The 20,470-nt window shown below is 41.3% G+C and overlaps 1 protein-coding gene across 4 annotated transcripts in view; it reads right to left on the bottom strand.

The window, feature by feature from the left end:
• The window catches only part of asap1b (ArfGAP with SH3 domain, ankyrin repeat and PH domain 1b), an 84,424-nt gene that overhangs the window by 43,729 nt on the left and 20,225 nt on the right, over window positions 1–20,470 (bottom strand). For all 4 annotated transcript variants that reach the window (XM_049564969.1, XM_049564967.1, XM_049564966.1 and 1 more), the window contains exons 2-6: window positions 12,493–12,565; window positions 5,581–5,726; window positions 1,840–1,914; window positions 1,364–1,413; window positions 1,020–1,149 (exon numbers count right to left, since the gene is read on the bottom strand). In XM_049564969.1, the coding sequence (XP_049420926.1) occupies window positions 1,020–1,149; window positions 1,364–1,413; window positions 1,840–1,914; window positions 5,581–5,726; window positions 12,493–12,565 (474 nt within the window). The remainder of the gene's footprint in view (window positions 1–1,019; window positions 1,150–1,363; window positions 1,414–1,839; window positions 1,915–5,580; window positions 5,727–12,492; window positions 12,566–20,470) is intronic.

Below are 20,470 nucleotides of genomic sequence, written 5' to 3'. Positions count from 1 at the left end.
ACCTGTATCTTAAACATCTTATAATGCCTAAAGATGTCAAAGTAATTACAAAAAATTGTGCTGACTCAGAGGAGGAACAGGTTGTCTGAATAACGATTTCAGAGGTATATTGTTTAATGTTATATTGGCCCCTTTTACACTGCCTGTTCAAGGTGAGAATGTCCCGCCTCATTGTTCTGTATAAAAGGTACAATGGAAAGTTAGAGTTTTCTTGCCTTAAAGCCAGCAGCGAAGGTAGTAACATCGCTAAATCAATGTCTCTGTAAAAGGGACAGCCAGCAGAACAGGATGGCTGTGATGTTTTGACAACATATTATTTGTGCAACCCACCACTGGGAGATTCAAACAGCAGCTAGCAGCAGTTAGCAGCTAACTCCAAGAAGAGGAAGAATAGCAGCTGCTTAATGTCTGCAAATTGGGCTGATAATAAGGTCCGAGAGCTCCTTACCCTCAGAGCAGAGGACAAGATCACCACCACGTAACAAGGGCAGTTTGTTTCCTTTGTCTCTTTACAAAAGCATAGTCAGGGTAATGACTTCGCAGTGGCCTTATTGTACATCCTCCGCGTATAAAGGGCTTTTGTTAACTGGCAATTACATGACAATGCATCTCAGGTGATGTTGTAGAGTAACACAAAAGTAATGTAACAAGTGTGTCACAAATTACTTTCTACGGGGATTAATTGAGTTAAGTAAGGCTTTACTTTTTTTTTAAAGTGACAAGTAACGTGTAATACATTACTTTTTTGGAGTAGCGACCCTGACCATGCAGGCAATGTCAGATGACAATACAAGTAGTTGCTGCAAACCCTTTTACTGAAATGAGGAAGCTGTGTTTTCTGACCACAACCTACAACATAAACACGAAGGTCATTTTTACAATCCCAAGTGATACACAATGCTGTACTGTGGGAATTTAACCTGTGACCTGCTGTTACAGGGCCTAGTGGGCTGCTCTGATGCTTGATTACTGCAGAGAAGACAACCACAAATGTCCTACAGCTTCTTTTTACAACCTACCTCGCACATCTGGAGCTGGAAGAGACGCCGTTCCTTCTCCATCTCCTCTGCGATCTCAGCCCCGGTGATCTCAGTGCGGATCATCCCGTGCTGCTTGGCGTGCTCTCGCTTCTCCTTCTCGATCTTTGTACTGACACAGAGGAGAGGACAATTACTGGCTGTGTCTTCGTTTGCATCATGCGTGCAGGTTTGTTGTTCTACAATGTGTGCAATGTTTTCCGGAGGGTACAAACAATATTGCAGCACATTATCAACAGTGTTTGATCCATTATTCAGTGCTCTGTAATGAGCTGGATGGTGAAAGTATGCTGTATTACAACAGCGAACTTTAATTATCCACTTACAACTTGGCCTCGTAGTCTTTCCATGCTTTATCAAAGGGCTTCTTTATGTCCTGCAGAGACACAAGAGAACAAGCATCAGCAAACTGCAGAGGGGTCACCGTGGGGACGGAGTTACTTGCAGAGTTCTGCAAACGTCTCACTTCGCTCACGATTTATGCCCTGGACGGTGAGCGAGTGACCACGCCCCCCTTTGAACCCCAAACATCAATGGTTCATGACCCAGTTACTCGCCACTCGCCTCAAGCGCAGCACAAAGGCAGTGTTTACTTCTGCAAGATTTACAGTGTGAGCTTTTAAACAGAGAGCTCTCCCCTGTCTCTGTGGTCTCTTCTCGCTTACACTCAGCATACAGATTAATAGAGAGATGTGCTGACGAGGCATCTATGTCTCCTGTCCTGCTGAGCGGTGCCACGGGAGGGTCAAGAGAGAGCGGGAAAAAAAGTCAGGAACAGAAACTGTTTTACAGTAAATCTTACCCCTTTCACGCCTTTCAAATCGCCCTTCAGCAGCGAGTCCAGAGTGAAGATCACATTGTGGCTGAGGCTCTGGAGCTGTGAGAGGACACACAGAACACACAGGGAGTTATAATGCAGCTGTTGTCACAAGAAAATATAGATAACAAATCATAACACAGTACAAAGGCAGATTCTTTGTAAGATAAGGCTGATCTTACAAACCAGTGTTGTCTCTGCGGCAGACGCTTGATATAACTCACTCCTGTGACATTGTTGTCCAAAAACAATCAAAAAAACATCAGTGATCCACGTGTCTACTGGGCAACGGCATTTACACGAACGCTGGTACTGTCATTTCCATAAAAATGATATACATATGTATCTTATTCTTAAATGTATGCTGAGGTTCACTCTTCTATTGACACATATTTTTTTCTCTTCTAGTGTGATATGTGTATCTGCAACTGTAACGAAAGAATTTCCCAACTTGGGATTAATGACGTACATCTGTCTATCTGTCTGTCTGCCTGTCTGTCTCTCTCTATCCATCTGTCTGTCTGCACTGTCCTGTTGCTCTAAATACTCAGTAGGTCCCCAAATGTGTATTTAGCTGCAGCTGAAAGTAGTTTCCAGTAAATGCACTACTTATTCCTGTTTTAGTAACATTTGCTAAAAACTATAATTCACACCTGCTAAAAAAAATGAAACTGCATAACTGTGGCTCATTTTTAAAGCAGACAGCTGTGGCTCAGTAGGTAGAGCGTGTCGTCCACTCATCAGAAAACTGGTGGTTTGAACTCCAGTCTAGTCCCTCAGCAATATACTGAGGGATATACTACCCCAAATTGTGAGTGCATGTGAATGGTTAAGTAGTAGTAATATATACAAGGTGGCACATTGTATGGTAGCCTTGGCCATCACTGTATAAATGTCTGTGAATGGGTGAATGTGACGTGTTGTGAAAGTGCTTGAGTGGTGCGAAGACAAGAAAGGCGCTACACAAGTGCAAGTCCATTTACCAAAGCAGCATTAACTTATTTTTGCACCATCTGGGGCCAGCAGAACAAGCTGTAAACACAACACTGACATATTATCGCCTCATTAAGTCATTATAGCAAATATGTTAGCAAACATCCGTCTATTCACACATCCAGCAACTACAGAGCAACATGAACTTTCATTTGGAGTCTGGTCACCTGATAAATGTCAGTCAGACATTTACTGCTCTTTTTAGTTTTGTTTTTCCAATCAGCTCCTGGGAGAAATATCTGACTCTTGAGCTGCTAAATGTTTCTCTGTGTCATCTGGCTAGTTGCTAACTTTGTCCATCTTTCATTTGGTGCTGAACAGGTAGCTAACTTTGGGTTTTAACAAAGCTGACTTTTGACACAATGAGAGCAGTAAGAGTGAACCAAAACATTACAGAAGTTGCAGGCAATAAAACCAAAACAATGAGCTGAAAGATGCTAAAGTGCTACATACAGGTGAGGGGAACTGCAAAGTCAGGTGATGATTCTCTTTGAGTTTGCACTTCAGGTGACCCCTTCCCTATTCCATATGGGGATGCCAGCGTGGGGAAATGTTTCCACTGACACTCAATATCTTTAGAGTGCTTACTTTGATCTTAAACGTTGGATCTTTAGATCTACTCCTTACATTCGTTGTAGGGCCACTTTGGCAGCCTCGCTCTTGTGATGTGTGGATTAGAGATGTTGCCTCCAGAGACTTTCACCCTCATCAGACAACTTTTACAGACTGCCTCATTGTCGTTATCAGGGTGCCTATTAGCTTTGGATTTAAATCTGATATATTGGTTAATAGGCGCTTTTACTTTACGCTTTGACACCAAATCATCATCATCATGTTGTCGTCAACTCTCCTTAATTTTTTCACATGATTAAGTGAAATTTGACTCCTGCTACTCTGTGCTGCGACTCAGCTGCTGCTTTACGTAGGAGACACTTTCAGTTCATAATGGTGGCGTCCCACATCTGACTAAGTGTTAATAACACACTACGTATTTCACAAATTACAGGGTTTTTTTTTAAAACTTGATGAACATGAGCAAAATGGATTTTATTCTTTCTTTAAAAAAAGTAAAACAACAGTAGGAGTGGTGGGTAAGTAATGTAATTGCTGTGTAATCTTTGTATCTCTGTAACACTGGTAACACGATACTTTGGCAAGCCTCATTCCATACTGTCATTTTATCCATTATCAATATAAAATAATGTGATTAGAGCAGCTTTAAAGAATTAAATCTGCAGTGAGAACAAATGGATTTGGGTTCGAGTAATGGTGACAATGAAGGGAAATTGTTAAGCACCGAAAGCACTGGGTTTGGTCTGTTAATGGGATTTGTGGACGATAAAAAAATACAGAATAACGCTGCCCTTAACCTTTCACCTACAGAGCAATGCATCAACACAGCCATGCTGCTGCTGACTGAAGAAATCAGCAACATAATAGCAAAAGTGCAAGTTAGTCTATTGAAGAATTAGCAAAAGCTTGTTGCCAACAGCTCGGGTTGCCACAGTTATGCTCAGCAGCTCTAACCATTAGGATCAGCAAGGTCATTTACTACAGTGCTAAGCATTTAAGTCCATGTTGTTGTTAGCCAAGCCCACACAGACACACAGCAGCGGTCAAGGAAGCAAACAACGCTTAATGGGCGCTAATGTGCTTCTTAAGTGCCTGTCTTGCATATGGCCAACGTCAGAATCAATCCTGTACTGGCCGGCTGCCGGTGTGGTCTAACAGCCCATCCTGGAAGCGGGCAACGTCTCTTTTAGTATACGACTCTCAAAGAGGAAATTACCACTGAGAAAGATGCTGAAAAGCTGGCAACAACGCGGCCAGATTTGTCTATAAAATCCTTAAATTTAAGCCGATAACACATGTAGGACATCCAGGACAAGCACTATTCATCAATTCTCATTTGTAGAGCACGCACATACCAGCAGCCCTTGGGGCGCAGTTATTGAAGTCCTAAAAGACTCACTCAATAAAACACTCAAAATGGAATAGTCAAGAGGGAGAGAAAAGGAGAGACTAAGAGAGGAATGTGTACAGATAATTTCACTGTCCTGCAATATGCAGGTAGCACCAACAGGTGGGTGATTTAGGAAGGTTTATGGACACACACACACACACACACACACACACACATACACACACAGTTGTTCCTGGTGCTGCCAAGTGTATTTATGGAGTCTAATCTCGCTGTCAGCCACACAGGAAGAGAGGGAGAGCGGAGACTGGCTCTTCTTCCAACAACAATCACTCACAGAGGATTCAAACAGGACACATTATTCAACAGAAACGTCAGGGGAAATCCACGGCAGGCAGATAAGAGCCTCGGCTGGAAAAAAATACAAAGCTCGGAGGTGGATATAGCTGCAGTCAGCTATACTGTCCGACTTTGATGACGGTTCTGACTGTGTGGGCAAATTTTAAACAGTTTTTAAAAGTGTTGAGACAGATGAACCTGTAGGCACCTACACCTCTTCTATTACATTTGTCAAGCTTTTACTGACTACATTGATCAATAACCTCTTCAACTTCTCCACTACATGCCTGACCACTGTCCTAATCCTAATCTTAACCTTAAACCCAAATCCTAAACCACTTACAGAAGACAGGAAAAAATAAACTCTTTATGAAGAATTTCCCTCTTTCTATCCATGTGAGGACTAGCACTCACACAAATGCAGAGCGCTGTTCATTTTAATGACATCAGATGTGTTGACATGTTGAGCTCACCAGATTCTTCAGCAGGGCAGACAGCTCCTTGGTGAGGGAGGAGAACTTGACGAAGGCCGTCCCCAGGTCGGGGTTGTCCCGGCTGATGAAGTTGCTGCCAAATTTGTCCAGAGCCTGAGCGTAGTTCTCTTCATTCTGGACGTGGTCTGTGTTGGAAACAGAGAACAGAGGTTGAACCACTGGTCAGTTTATGTTCCCTGGACTCTGCTTAATGATTAGCATGATTAGCATGTGAAGTGGCCAACACATGTGGGATACTGCAAGTGCTACAGTCACAAAGGTAGTCAAGGTAGAGCTTTGATTCTCCGCCTGAACTTGATCGGGCCCTTCCTGACCTGCCGGGTTTGGGCCATGCCGGGCTGTTTTTTGTCGTAGACCTCATAGTCTGTGTAACGTCCTGAATAATGTATGGCACTTTGATTCATATACTTTGCCACCGCCCTGAAGTTAAGTCCTTTTGGACAGTAGGGTTTCATTCAGTGGCTCTATTTCAATATTTTCACCCCCCTCTATAAAAACGTATGGGCTGTGTCGCCATCAACCCATCCCAACTCCCACCTCTCATTAATGAGGAGAAATGTTATACAATCTCCATTTTATACATGGCATATGACAGTCTTTGGGCTGTGCTGAACATTTGGTATGATAAGGAGAATGTCGGAGATTGTGTCACAAATGTCGGTTACTCCACTAAAAAAACGTCAGCTTGCTTTAGCTTGTAATAAATGTTTTTAATCTAATGGAAATTCAAATTTTTTAGGCACAAAACTGCTGCTGTGGTTAAGGCTCAGGTCAAACTATTTGGGTTCATGTCAGGTCAGGCCTGATGTACTGGGCCCAATATAGCTCTGAATCACAGGGACAATTAATGCAATCAACATATGCTCGGGGCGCGTGTCCAAGGCAGCCCCCTCGCTCTGACATCTCTCCATTTAATGCTTATAGATCCTGTTTGTGCATGTGTGTGTATTTCAGGCCTGTGTGTATATGATGACAGAGTGAAAAAAAACTTAATTTTTCCTTAGGGATTAATAAAGTCTATCTTGTTGTTGTTCTTCTTGTAAAACACTGCTTGTGTTTAAAGATTCAGGGCCCTATTTAGATGGTCTAAAGCGGACGGCGCATAATCCATGTCGCAAGTGTCATTGCTATTTAGATGCAGGCGCAGTTGTCATTTTCACGCCCTCTTAGCAAATGAACTTGCGCTTCTCTGGGTGTGTTGGTCTAAAAATGAGGAGTGGTCAGGCGCAGTCATGGCGCGTTGATAGTTAGATGACCAACAAAAACCTGGTCTAAAGTCAACGGCGCAGTATTTCGCTGTTAAACAAGTTAGTAATATGCGTCTCTAGGCGGGTGCACAACGCGCGTGCACTCTGCTCAGACACACACGGAGCAGCCACACATGCAAAAGATACAAAAGAAACAAATAAAAATATGATTACAATGTGAAAGGTTATTATTGTGCACATTAAAATATTTATCAGAAACACCTCTTAATGGTCAGTCATTAATCAGAATGATCTAATCGCAGTAATAATGGTCATCATAATCCGGGACATCTGCTGGCAGTGTCCGAATATACGCAACTGCGAGCAGACTTCCATGGGCTGATGATGCATAGCCTGTAAAATGAACTTGTCTTTCCCAATTGAATTTCATTTTGGCATGTAAATCACAAAATCAAAGATGTGAAAACATTTGATAAACTTTATTATGACATAAACACAACAATAACCAGCTTCTGTGAACTAAAAACGTAAACTTATAGCCCTACAAGTACAAATGTATGTGTAAAAAAAAAAGCTTTTAGAACGCAAAACTGAAGATCATCTTGTCAGGAGGAGGAGGAGGAGGAGGAGGAGGAGGACCCCAGCTCCGCAGCCAGCACGCAGCCAGACCAGACGGGCCCGGGTGCAGCCCTTCCTGCACCTTCGGCAGGGGGGTTCAGGATGCTGGAGAGGGAACTGGGCTCTCTAACCTCCTGGGTTAAAACAGCGTTTCTCTCATGCGCGCGCTCTCTCGTTCTCTCTCGCAGAATCATTCTGTTTCTTTTCCTTTGACTTTTCTAAGATGACAGATGCTGAATATATACTCCCTATCTGATGCTGTGGCTGTTTGTGGTTGGCTGAGAGGGATGCGAACTTATTAGATTGCAGCTTTGTTAATCAAATCAGGTTGGGTTTCCATTACGCGTGCCAAACGTGCCAAACGGTGCCAATCCCCTTTGATCTGACATCAGATGTTATATGTGATGTGATATAGAGATACATTTATCATCTCCTCAGCTGTAAAACGCTCACTCTTTCCAGTTGGTAGGTCCGACATTTAAGTAGCTCTCTGCCGTGCGCCTCTTTTAAAGGGAATAAGAGCTGACACTCTGATTGGCTTATTGAATGATACGCCCAAAACACACCCATGACTAATTCACAGTCCAACCCTTTTAGACTCTCCGCCATGGCGCGCAGTCTGAAAACGCGCTGTCTAACTAGCAAGTGACTGGGACACGCCCATGCGCCACACGCCTGGCACTTTGCGTTTTAGACCATCTAAATAGGGCCCTCAATGTTTGAAAAGTTTGGCTTTTTCAATAGAAAAAAACGTACTAAGGCCAGGCATCAACAGCCTGGATTCATGTCTCCCTCCCTCTTTTATCCCTGTGAAATATGCGAATGACCTTATATTTACAGAGCTCCTGATGAAGTCTCCTTTTGGTCTGACTCAGAGGGGCTTGGATTCTGTAGCTGAATGGGGACAAGAGTTTTCACTTTCAATGAATGGAGCTGAGACCATCGATATGATAATCAGCGCCAGGAAAGAGGACAACATCCTCCGTCTCCAACACTTTCTGGTCAAAACATAAAGAAAAATCTCCTCCTTTCAACTGCTTGGAGTTCGGCAATCATCTGATCTGTTATGGGATGCCCACAATAAATATATGTTCTGGAAGACACAGCCAAGGATCCATTACCTCAGTGTTGCCAAAAGAGCTGCCAAATATACCTGACCTTCATTGGCCCAATCATTGAGTATTCCAGCCCATTTTGGTCTGGGCTGTCAAAAGGCCTATCCAAGAAGCTAGAGGGGGTACCAAAACGGTGCTTCAGGATCATCTACATTCTTCTCTCCGATCACTGAGTGAGAGGCGAGATGAGGCCACCCTGTGCGCCTTCAGAAACATACTCAAAGTCAGTTCATCACCTCTGCACGGTTTCCTGCCTGCAGCCTCAACTTTCATTTTCTTGCTTTGCTTCGTAGCGCCACAAGTAGGACCAAAAGACATGAACTTTCCTTTGTTCCTCCTGCTCTTAAATTAAAACTGTCTAATTGACCAAATAATTAGGGTTTATGCTCTTAATCACGTTTGTCTTAAGATGTTGATTACTGTTACACATTTCAAGATTTACTGTTTAAAAACTGGGTTTTTATGCTGCTGTTTCCTCCTTGTTAAACTTTAACAAATGATATTGAGTGAATAAAAAAAAATCAGGACTTTGGGAGCAATGCAATAAAGGGTTTGGCTAGTATTGGAGCCATGACTCAGGGACCAGTATAAAAAAATTTCCAATCACACCCACCTCTACCAGTTGATGTTTATCCCGACACACTGAGTCCCATTAACCAAAATGGCAAAAACAATCAAATACATTTCTTCTGCATGTGGCAATCCAACTGTGACCTTAATAACTCTCAGAGTGTGAGAGATCCTACAGAGATTAAAGGGGAATTTTACACATCAAAGTCCATTCACAGGTCTTTGGGAGCGCTAATGAATATGTGAAGAAAACGTTTAATAAAGGCTTTTGTGGCTCCAGAGGGAGCTGCAAAATCTGATAAATTCAGCTGGGTCTGAAGACTACATGTTTGAAAATGACATAAATCTGGAGGTGTGGAGTTGCGGACAAAATACGTTGGACACGGTCGAAGCACAACACGTCTGCTGCAGCCTGTCCGTCCTTACATTCAACTGAAGTTGCTACACTGAACACGGAACCCCCGCTTGCCCGCAAGGTCACCCCACTGCTCTATGTTAATTTTACCCAGTTGACCTAATTATTTTCTCTTTGCGCGGCTCTGCAGCACTCCAATAGGTAAAAAGTACATAGAATTGTGTAAAACAGTACAATCTGTTAAAAATGGTGTGAACGAATACCTCAATGTACCAGAGGCAATGTGGTTGTTTTTTTAATTCCTCATTAAGATAAGTCAATCAAATGAATACATCCTGTTGTTAAATGATCCACTACAATCACTATAAAGAAAGAGTCTGTGCAGCAGGTAAAACACCCTGCTCTGCCCTGTTGACATGACCTGTCGCATCTGAAACCACTAGGCACAGTTTTATTTTAAGTGGGTTGGAAAGATGATCAGCGTAGCCCCTTCTTCATCTCTGTTTGAGGCTAGCGGCTCGAGGCTACGTTAGCTGCTACTGGTATAATGCACCTGAATCTCTGACTGAACTGTCGATGTTTGAGTTGCATTTTGTAGGAGGCTGGTTTTGAGGAATTAATGAAATAAAAAAAGACAATATCTCTGGTTCTCCTGCATCAATTTTGGCCCAGTTAACTTAGCAGCTCTACATACAAAAATATCCAAAACAAGGTCTACCAATGGTTTTACAAGTAGAAATTATAAGTAAAAGAAAGGTCAGGAAAGGGGACTGAGGATAAGAAAATATTTCAGTGACACACCACTCTTTGTTCTCAACAGCAACAGTGGCAAAAACACGTGGAACAAATGGGCTTATAAATCTTCTAAGATCTCCTAGTGATGTTCATAATAACACAGATGTGGCAGAAACAGCTGACAGATCCTACAATGGAAAGTTCCTTCATCAGTGCAGCAGTACAAGCAATACAATAACAGACACATGTGACCTTCGCCTGTGATTTCTGATCAGTGCTGCTCCAGAGAGGCTTTGTTTTATAAATTTTAACTGTAATAAGTCATGTTTATACACAGCAAATGTCAGCATAACAAGATGTGTGGCTCTCCAGGTCTGCGAGACTCTGCGGGAGCCGTCAGTCAAACAGCAGCATCCATCTGTCCTTGTCGTTAAGTGAGAGATGGTGGGGGAGGGATGCTCAGACTGTTGCCAAATCTGAGGAAGAGTCCTGAGAGGGAGGTGAGGTGAGACGAGCACCCTGTAGAGTTTATCCCTGCAGCAGCCATTTTGAACTTTCATCATACTGGAAACTCAAATACAGTCCAAACAGGGCTGTGGTTACCATTGACGACAATGAGGTCATGTCATTTGTATTCTTTTGCATTTTTCTTCTTTGTATGTTCTGTCTTTTCGTGTAATTTCTCTGGATTTTCTGGGGGTTTTTTAGCGACATTTTTTTTTAGTCAACATTATACCGTTGAAAATCCTACACAAGGTGGGTATTTTCTGGCCCAACATAAATTTGATATATAAAAGGATTTAGTATTTTTGTTTTCCAATTTTAGTCCTGGAATCAAGTCCCATTTTTGATACTATTAATAATCTGGATTTTCCCACAATAGCTGTTTGATGTATTATTAATTCATTCATTTTCCGTAATTGCTTATCCTGTTGGGGGTTGCGGGGGGCTGGAGCCTATCCCAGCTGACATTGGGTGAGAGGGAGGGTACACCCTGGACATGTCACCAGACTATCACAGAGCTGACACATAGAGACAGACAACCATTGACACTCACATTCACACCTATGGACTATTTAGAGTCACCAATTAACCTGCATGTCTTTGGACTGTGGGAGGAAGCTGGAGTACCCAGAGAAAACCCATGCTGACACATGGAGAACATGCAAACTCCACACAGAAGGGCTCCCCCCACCCTAGAGTTCAAAACCCCCATCCTGGGTTCAAAACAGGAACCCTCTTGCTGTGAGGCGACATTGCTAGCCACTGCACCACCGTGCTGCCTATTTGATGTATTAACACTTAGTAATTATCTCTCTATATAGTGCATTAGGTTTAGGAGTATACTCTGTTACAGGCTTTCCCTGGCTGCAATGATGGTGCAAGTATACCAAGAGCACAGATGCGGAAGACCCAGAAATGCTGACCAATGAGACTAGACAGGGCTTTTTTCAGGTGGGGGTCTTAAAGAGACAGATGCTAAAACGGAGCATTTCAAACAGAGGGTGAATACAGGAGTTCCAGCACCGACAGTATGAGGAAAATAAAGTGTGGTTTTTTTTTAACATTAAAGCATGTAAACATGGTCTATGAGAAACCTAAAATGCAAGTATAAACCTAGAAATGTGCATAATAGGTCCTTTTGAAGGACTATAACTTAAACCGAATATAGTTGTTGGAGGATTGTGTGTGTTGGAGGGACTCATAACCTCTGTGTTTCTAAACTCCTGGCTCCAGCCCTGAGTCTAACTATTCATTACATTTGCAAGATGCACAAACATCCCATTCTTATCTCTATTTTTAGATCACACACAGTATTTGTCTCACTATAACTTCATCTAGCCGAGGTAACTAATTATCCAAGCTAGTGGCTGACTGATTAAAACACTTGCTCCAGTTGTTTTGAGACTTTAAAAGTTTCTCATCCACACTGAGAAAGGTAAACTGTCTTTTCTGCGAAGAACAAACAAACTTTTTTGTGGGTCAAGCATCTGAAACTGTCAATTTACAGGGAGGAGGCTGCTCTCAAAAGTATTCAGTGGAAAATTACTGGGGATCCATGTCACAGCAACGAGCAAAACAAACTCAGGTGTTGGTTTCTGGGACAGCCTGAAAACACACACACACATGAAACACCATCTGTCCCACAAAAGGCAATGTTCCAGGCCAAAAATGCAATCCTCATCTTTATTAAAGATATTTAAGAATTCGTGGGCTTGGAAAGAGTTGTGAGCACGTACCCAACCATCAGCTATTCAGGCCTGATATATTTAGAAACAGACAGTCTCACCTTGTCCTGAACTGTAAATGGCCTTCACTGATTTCTTGACCTTCTGCAGGGAGGTTCGGTCCTGGTCCAACGCCTGAGAAAAGAGGAGGAGAGGAAGCTTTTAAAACCCTTGAATCTCTTTCACCCTGTAAGAACATACTGGAAACATTCACATCAAAAGACAGCAAGGATAATTTCAATTTAATGCTACAACACACTTCAGAAATTCAGGGCATAAGAACAATATTTGCTCAGTAATTTAAAGCATGCATACTCCGTAACACTAATGCAGACAGAGTGCTCACAATACACTGCTTGACCTGAATGTGGCATGAATCATTATTTCACTGCGGACTGCTGGAGCAAAGCCTTTGTGCTCTCCAACAGGCAAAACAAATAGGCAGGATATCCAATTCTATAAACAGTTATGCTATTTATTATGATAATTATTCACGACGAAACATTTAAATGCGAGAAAAATAAACACTGCCACTGACCCACTGTCACTGTGAGCTATCTGTCTCACTTCCTTGCATGTTTTGGAGATTAATGCCCAGGAGTTCAGCACCCAGAGCGCCAGGGAGTTGAAATAATGACCAATATAAATAGAAAACCACTTCAGAGACACCATAGATCATAACACTCGCGGTTACTCATTTAACGATGATGCATGTCTATATTTAGAGAAAATCCTGCAAAGCCATTTAAGACAAAGCCATGCTGGAGTGACCCTCGAACTGATTTACCCATCACCCCCCACAAGAAACAGCTTCACACAAGGGAAATTCATCATCATAAACATCACCCACATATGAGAAAAACTCATCATGTGCCCTTATTGCTCAGCTCGCTCCCTGCCACAGAAAATATCAACTACATCTAAAGTTACACCACATTCATACACATCTTACATGCCACACACATAAAACCTAAACACAAGTACGTTTAATTCAAGACACTTTGAATTACCCTTTAACTCAATTTCTAAAGGCTTTTAGATTTTATAGCCTTGTATTGTCTTTATCAACCTGCCTTGCAATGATCTTTAAATAGCCTGTTGCCTTTCATTTTCATTCCAGTACAGTGGAAACCGCTTATATTGATCACAGTAACAGAGGTCAGCAGCTTTTATGGATAGGACAGAATCATTCCTATAAAAATGCTGTACTAAGTAATTCACTCTCAGTAATCAAGTAGTCCGCTTGCAGTGTTCCTTTTGGGCCTTTTATACATGACAACACATGGAAAAACAATTCAACAATTCTTTCCATTATGAATTTTTGAATCATTGTGGTTGTTTAACTTTCCTTGAGCCAAGAAAAACTATTTGAAACTATGTGACGTCATCATAATGTAAAGTCTACAAGTCAAGCCGGAACTCGCAGGCTCTGCCAGCAGGAGAACCGCGCTTTAACAGTTGGTCACATACCCCAAAAGTACATCCAAAAGCTAGAAACTTTTTTTGGCATATGTGCCAAGCAAGCAGTTCTCATTGGAATAAATAGGCACCACATTTTGATTAAAAAACATCAGTCAACATCGCGTAATGTGGAAACATTTTTCAGACAAAGGTGAAGCACAGATATGACAGGCTACGGTAGGGCTTGCAAAGCTTGCCCCATTAACGTCAGTGGAAGTAGCACCAAAGTCTGGCACCAACGCAAAATTCAAACTCTGTCACTGATATAATGACCCTTCCTTCTTTTATAGTTTCCTTGGCACATACCCATGGAATTAAAACCAGAAGCTAGAAACCTTTTTGTCTTATCCCCTAGGTAAGCAGTTCCATTGGACTGAATAGGCGCCATTTTGAGGTCCAGTATCCAGATCTAAGAATACATCCATGGCGATAACCTGCCTGCTTGCAGCTGGCTCCCTGAAGCTGCTGCATGATGGGAAAAAAAAAAAAATTTTCTCTCAATGAAAACATAGTCTCATCAAAGTTTATGGCTGCTAGTGATAGAGACAAAGAATGAAAGCGCACCAGAAAAGCACCTGTGGTTGAGGCTGTTTTCATCAAGAGAATTGATAAAGCCCGGTCACATAATGCCACACAATAAAACAGCTGTAATTTGATCAGCCATTTTTATTTCATGTTTTTTATATCAAATTTAATATCATGTGATAAACATACAAATGTCAATTAGATGGTAATCTGCATGAGAAATGATCCGGTGACCCTCTGTTTCCCAACCTGAGTTCCTATGGACTGAGCAACAACACTTGTATGTGAATAATGTGAATGTAGTACAGTGTTGGTAATAAAATAAACAGTAAAAGAGATATCAGATTGTGTCTGATACTATCAGTCACCAGATGTCATGTTTGGTGAATGTATAAACATACCATTTAAGCCCAAAGAGAGATTTACTATCAGCTAATTTGGTGAACTGCCATTTGTTGGATTTTTGGTAAAGGGGACCATCCAAATTACTCAAATAAGAAATACTTGCTTAAGGAATGTCTTCTTCTTCTGATAGTTTAAGGATATTCTGCATGCATACTTGGATGCATATCATCCTGGCGTCAATACAAAACCCTATTCAACATGCCCACCATCACTATCTGTCCAACATATATGTTTAATCTTGTGATAAAGCCCTGGAGTATTCCAACACAGCACTGACTCACCAGTTGTATTGTATTTCCCAGATTAGTATCTGTAATCACAGTGTGATAAAATGAAAGGAAGGTATTTATTTGTTGGGTAAATACGGGCATTAAATACTACAGGTGTGCCCTCCTGATCTGCTCCACGAGTGGAGAATAAAGCAGTTATTTAGGTCAAGTATTTATTCCTGCTGTGAGCCAAACAACCTGGTGACTTTTCTCAGTAACAACTTGAAAATAACCTGTCATACTGAATACTGTCTTTCTGTCTGACATCTATTACTGTTTCACTCACCGCAGGAAAAGCTGAGATAATTGGGAGACTTGTCAAGTTCAGAAAAAGTGGACACAAGCAACACAAACACACACACACACCTGAGTGACCTGTCTCTGAGTGATTTAAATTGTGAGCCAGTATTTGATGGTTTTCACCATAATCTATTCTGACAATCATTTCATATCCAGCCCATCTTAACCAGAGTGAATGGAACCATAACTCAGCCATGTTCGCTCATAATAGATGATAAGCACCAGCAAAAACACCATTACATCAAGGTCATGTGGTTAAGAGCAGAAGCACACACACAACACAGGGCTAATTAAATTTCACAACATAATGAAGCTGTCCTTGGCCTTCCCTGGACAGTTTTACATGGCTCTTCCCCAATTATGGCAGCAGTAGTTTGCCGCCGCAGGGCCCTTTCTACCAGGGCCGAGCCCTTTGATCCCCCTGCACATGGGAACAGACTCTGCTGCCCAATACCCCCCCCCACTCTGCCTCATTATTTAGCCCTGTGTGTGTTTGGCTAAACTGTGACAGGCTTATGCTAATACCAGAAGTGTATGGTACCATCATCTTGCTCAATATTGTCTCTCTTTATGATATTATGTTGATTACTGTCATGAAAATCTTCAAACAGTATGAAAACATATATTTCATTAAACAGGAAGGGCACTCGGAGAGCGCAGACCTCCGCCAAGGCAGATAGTCCACTCTTCTATGATAAGCATATTGGCAAAGATAACCTCAATATATGCCTGGGTATATTTCCAAAACCATTAGAATTGTGTCAAATCATGGTTCTGATGCCTCATCGTCTCAGCTACACATTTATTATGTCTGTTAAAGAAGTACTTCACTGCTGGAAGATGGTGTTTTCATAAAACTAGGTTGTCTATGCAGTAGAAAGATGCAAATACCTTTGAAATTGGTGCTATATGACCAGAGATAACAGGCTGTGGCATTCACTTTTGCTCAAGAGGTGTAAAACCTACAACCACCAGAATGCACTGTGCTGCACCGGACCAATAAACACTCCTGCTGGTGGGCGACGTAATGCCAGCATGTACGTTTTTCCAAAGGAAACAAAATGGTGGCCATCTGGCATCAAGTGATCTTGTATTACAGGTAAGTGGTAAGCTAAAATATGTTGCTGAACACATTTTCAGTGAGAAATACACAACCAAGTAACAGAATCTCAGACTATCATCAGCCAACCTAGTCTTAACATCTGATCTTAACTTGGTTTGAGTTCAAGAGAGAAAGAAGGGCTGCTGTCTCTCTCAAAGCACTTCTATACTCTTTGTGTCCACAGTGGCGGGCATACGAAAATGAGGAAGCACAATCTAAAGTGTGAGCAACAGCCCGAGAGCCAGCTCACATCTGCCACATCTTACCATTGGCACTGGTAAGATGGAGGGAAGTTGTTTACCACATTTTATTTACACATACTACCCACATTGTTAAGATTTAAAGCTGGTTGAAAAAGTATGCCTATATCGTACATTTGTGAAAAATGTAAAGGACTTTATTATCATGTCCAGATATCAAATGCTTTGACTGAAATAACACCAAGACTTATGAACCTCCTGATGATGAAAAAGCACCGCTGTTCTCTGATAACATGAGTGAAGTGCTTCACTATGAGAAGCACTCACAAGTGAATATCTTTTGGTTTTGGATGACACATAACATTTGAAGACATCACCATGTGCTGTGCATAACTGTGAGAGACACAGCTCATTACTTTAAAGACAAAACATTGAATAATTTAATCAAGAAAATAATCAGCAGACTTCATTTCCACTGGAATCATTGTCTTATGACAGAAACTTCAAGCAGACTCCATCTAAATGATTAGACACGTCTTGTTATACGGTAAAAGTCACACATTAGATCTCCATAACAGCCGACACATTCATTAACAAGCTGCGTTTCCTCGCCTCTTTGCAACACACCACACCCCGCCGTCGTCACCCAGCTCTAGTCAGTCTGCATTTAAACACCTCCCGAGTAAAATCTGTGATTATTCAGAGGTTGTGTTGCTGTTTGCTGATTAGGATGAGGAACACGAAACGGAGGCTGAGCAGGCAGGCTGACTCTTGTGGTGCTCGTGTTGAGAGCAGCTGGCACCGCCACCCAAGGGTCACCCATAATCTGTCTGTGTTTGTAATTAGATATTCAGCCGTAACATGAACAAGTGTTTACATATTCACTTTCTTGGCTGTTTTTTCGACTAGATTTTAAGATTGTCCATACATCCATGTGTTACTACGTCAAAATCTGATTTAGTAAATGATTCATAGTGTTTAAGACAGCAAGACTGAGAACATTCATTCAAAATCTCAGCAAATCATCAGAGGATAAACAATAAATATCTACACACTGGCCGGCACTGTTTCACTGGTAAATGTGATTAATGTAACTTGGAAAGACAGATTGTTAAAGCTGTTGTCTCTCAGCTTTTTAGTGGGGAAATGAAATCAATGAAATAGTGCCGTCTTGGCACACATTCTTTGCAAACCCTTGGCAACAGGCAAGAATGCATCCAAACTCTGCTCTCCAAAAGGCCAACAACTATTGAATATAGTCAAAGGATTGTTTTTTATCTGCCAGGAACCAATGGCAAGCTCCCACTCAACCCAGGGGGATTAGAAAGTGTGACAATGCCAAAACATCTGCGGTCATGATGCATGTGGATGATTTATTTAGTGCGGCTGAGAAAAAGAAGCAAATCATAAGAGCACATTGTGTTACTCCACTGAGAAATATCTATCTCGGAGAACCACTTGTGCTGTGAAAGTCAACATGTCAGTGTCAGAATGCTTTTAAGTAGAAGTCTGTCAGAGACGGAGCCAGAGAGGTCAAGGGCCAACTTAAAGGAGGTGAAGGGCAGTGGCAGAGCATGGTGCCTCAGCAAGAGCAGATTTGTAACCAGCATGAGCACTGTGGTTAGAAAGTAATGTCCTTGAAAGTTCATAAAATGTCTGATGTTAAAATCAGGTGAGATGAAAGGCATTTCTGGAATTTCATCCAGTTCAAACATCATTTTTTTGATATATATTCACTTATAAAGCAGTAAAATGTCTATTACAAGCTGAATAGTTGACATTTCAGAGCTTCTGAGTCTTCTTTTGAGTATAAATGGTGGTGTCAATAGGGTTTATACCCAGAGAATAGATCCATGTCATGTTTGATCACAGTCTGGGAACATGAACACATTGCTCAGTGCATGCACTCTTTGCAGTTGTACTGCTAACTGTGCATGCCTGCAGCCATCATCTTGTTAGTTCACAGAGCTCACAATAATGATGGCTCTAATGAGTATTTTATGATGATTTTCTTGATTTATCGATTTCTCATTTGGTCTATAAAGTCTCAAAGTAGTGAAAAATGCCCATTTTAATTTCCTAAAGTCCAGGTTTACATATCTGAACTGCTTATATTATCCAACAAACAGTCTAAAACCCAAAGATATTCACTTTACTGTCATAAAAGACTTAAAATAAATCTATGTAAGTTCATATTTTAAAGGGACAGGTCACTCCAAAAGAGAAAGTAAATGTTTTCTCCCTTACCTGTGGTGCTATTTGTCAGTCTTGATTGTTTTGGTGTGAGTTGCCCAGTGCTGAAGATTTTGGCCGTATAGATGTCCACCTTCTCTCTAATATAATGGAACTAGATGGCACTCGGTTTGTAGTGCTCAAAGTGCCAAGAAATACATTTGAAAAACTCAACAGCAATGTCTCTTTCCAGGAGTCATGACCCGGTTACTCAAAATAATCCACAGACCTTGTTGTGGCCAGTTTCATGTAGGAACTATTTTCTTTTCCAACGAACTATCCTCTTTCTTTCGGTGGGATGTGGAAGACCAGCATGGTGATACGGCTGGGGGGTGTAATTTGGCAGAGAAAATAGTTCCTACATGAAACTACTCACAACAAGGTCTGTAGATTATCTCTTCTAAGTAACAAGATCACAATTTCTAGAAAGAGACATTGCTGTTGAGTTTAATTTTTTTTTGTGCTTGAACCAAAAGCCCTGAGTGGCATCTAGTTCCATAATATTGGAGATAAGGCAGACATCTCAACAGCCAATATCTACAACACCCAGCAAGTAACACCAAAACAATCTAGACTGATAAACAGCACTACAAGTAAGAGAATGGATTCTTGATGTTGGAGTAAAACTGTGACTTTAAAGACTGGAATTCAATGAATGTTCGGAATTTTTGCTTTAAAAATGATTCAAATGAGCAAGTGACTACTGAAACTGTGCAGACAATTTTTTCCATCTGTTTGACTAACCACTTTAGCTCTAACTCACAGAGTAAAGGTTTATTATTTACCAGGAAAAGGTAGTTGTTTTTTTAACATGCATATGATAAGGTAAGAAATGTTTGGGAGGACATTTGTGGGTGAGTAAAATATATTCAGAAATAGCTTACTGATGATGCTCTCACCTCATAATTAATGACTGGCACATTAGCCACCGTAAGTAAAAAACATATAAGATTTGTATTATTAATGGAGATGCTGGCCTCTTTCTTGCTCGGTATCTAAACTAGATGTTCTGTTATCACAAACCTTTAGCATATGCCTGGGGGTTTCTGTCTGGTGCATACAGAGTAAAAAATTGAAGCAGGTTTTGATCAATTGTGGTCCAGCAGCTTGAGGAGCACTTGGCAGCAACACAAACCACTTCATCAACAACAAATACCATAAAAAAACCTCTGCAATCAAAAGCTGGAAGGTGGACTGATTAGGGATATTAAGCCTCGTAAAACACCCCACCCTCTTCTGTAAAACCTGGCACAACTTTGCAGCGACAGAAAGGTGGGAAATATTTTTTTAAAATAAAAGAAAACAGATTTTGGTGGTCAAAGAATGCATCAGTTGTTGGACTTAAAATCTGCGGAAGACTTGATGAACATATGGAGCTTCTCCACTGTAGGGAAGTGCTGCTTTTCTCTGTATTACATATTATATATTGAATATCCTGATATTCTGGGCTTTTGATCAGACATAACAAGACATCTGAAGACATCATCTTTGACATGATCTTTGGAAAGTGTGAAGGCATTTTTACTATTCCCTGAATTCTACAGTC

Source organism: Epinephelus fuscoguttatus, linkage group LG21, assembly GCF_011397635.1.
Source record: "Epinephelus fuscoguttatus linkage group LG21, E.fuscoguttatus.final_Chr_v1".
Classification (NCBI taxonomy): domain Eukaryota; kingdom Metazoa; phylum Chordata; class Actinopteri; order Perciformes; family Serranidae; genus Epinephelus; species Epinephelus fuscoguttatus.
This window is presented reverse-complemented; position numbering and strand designations above follow the sequence as displayed.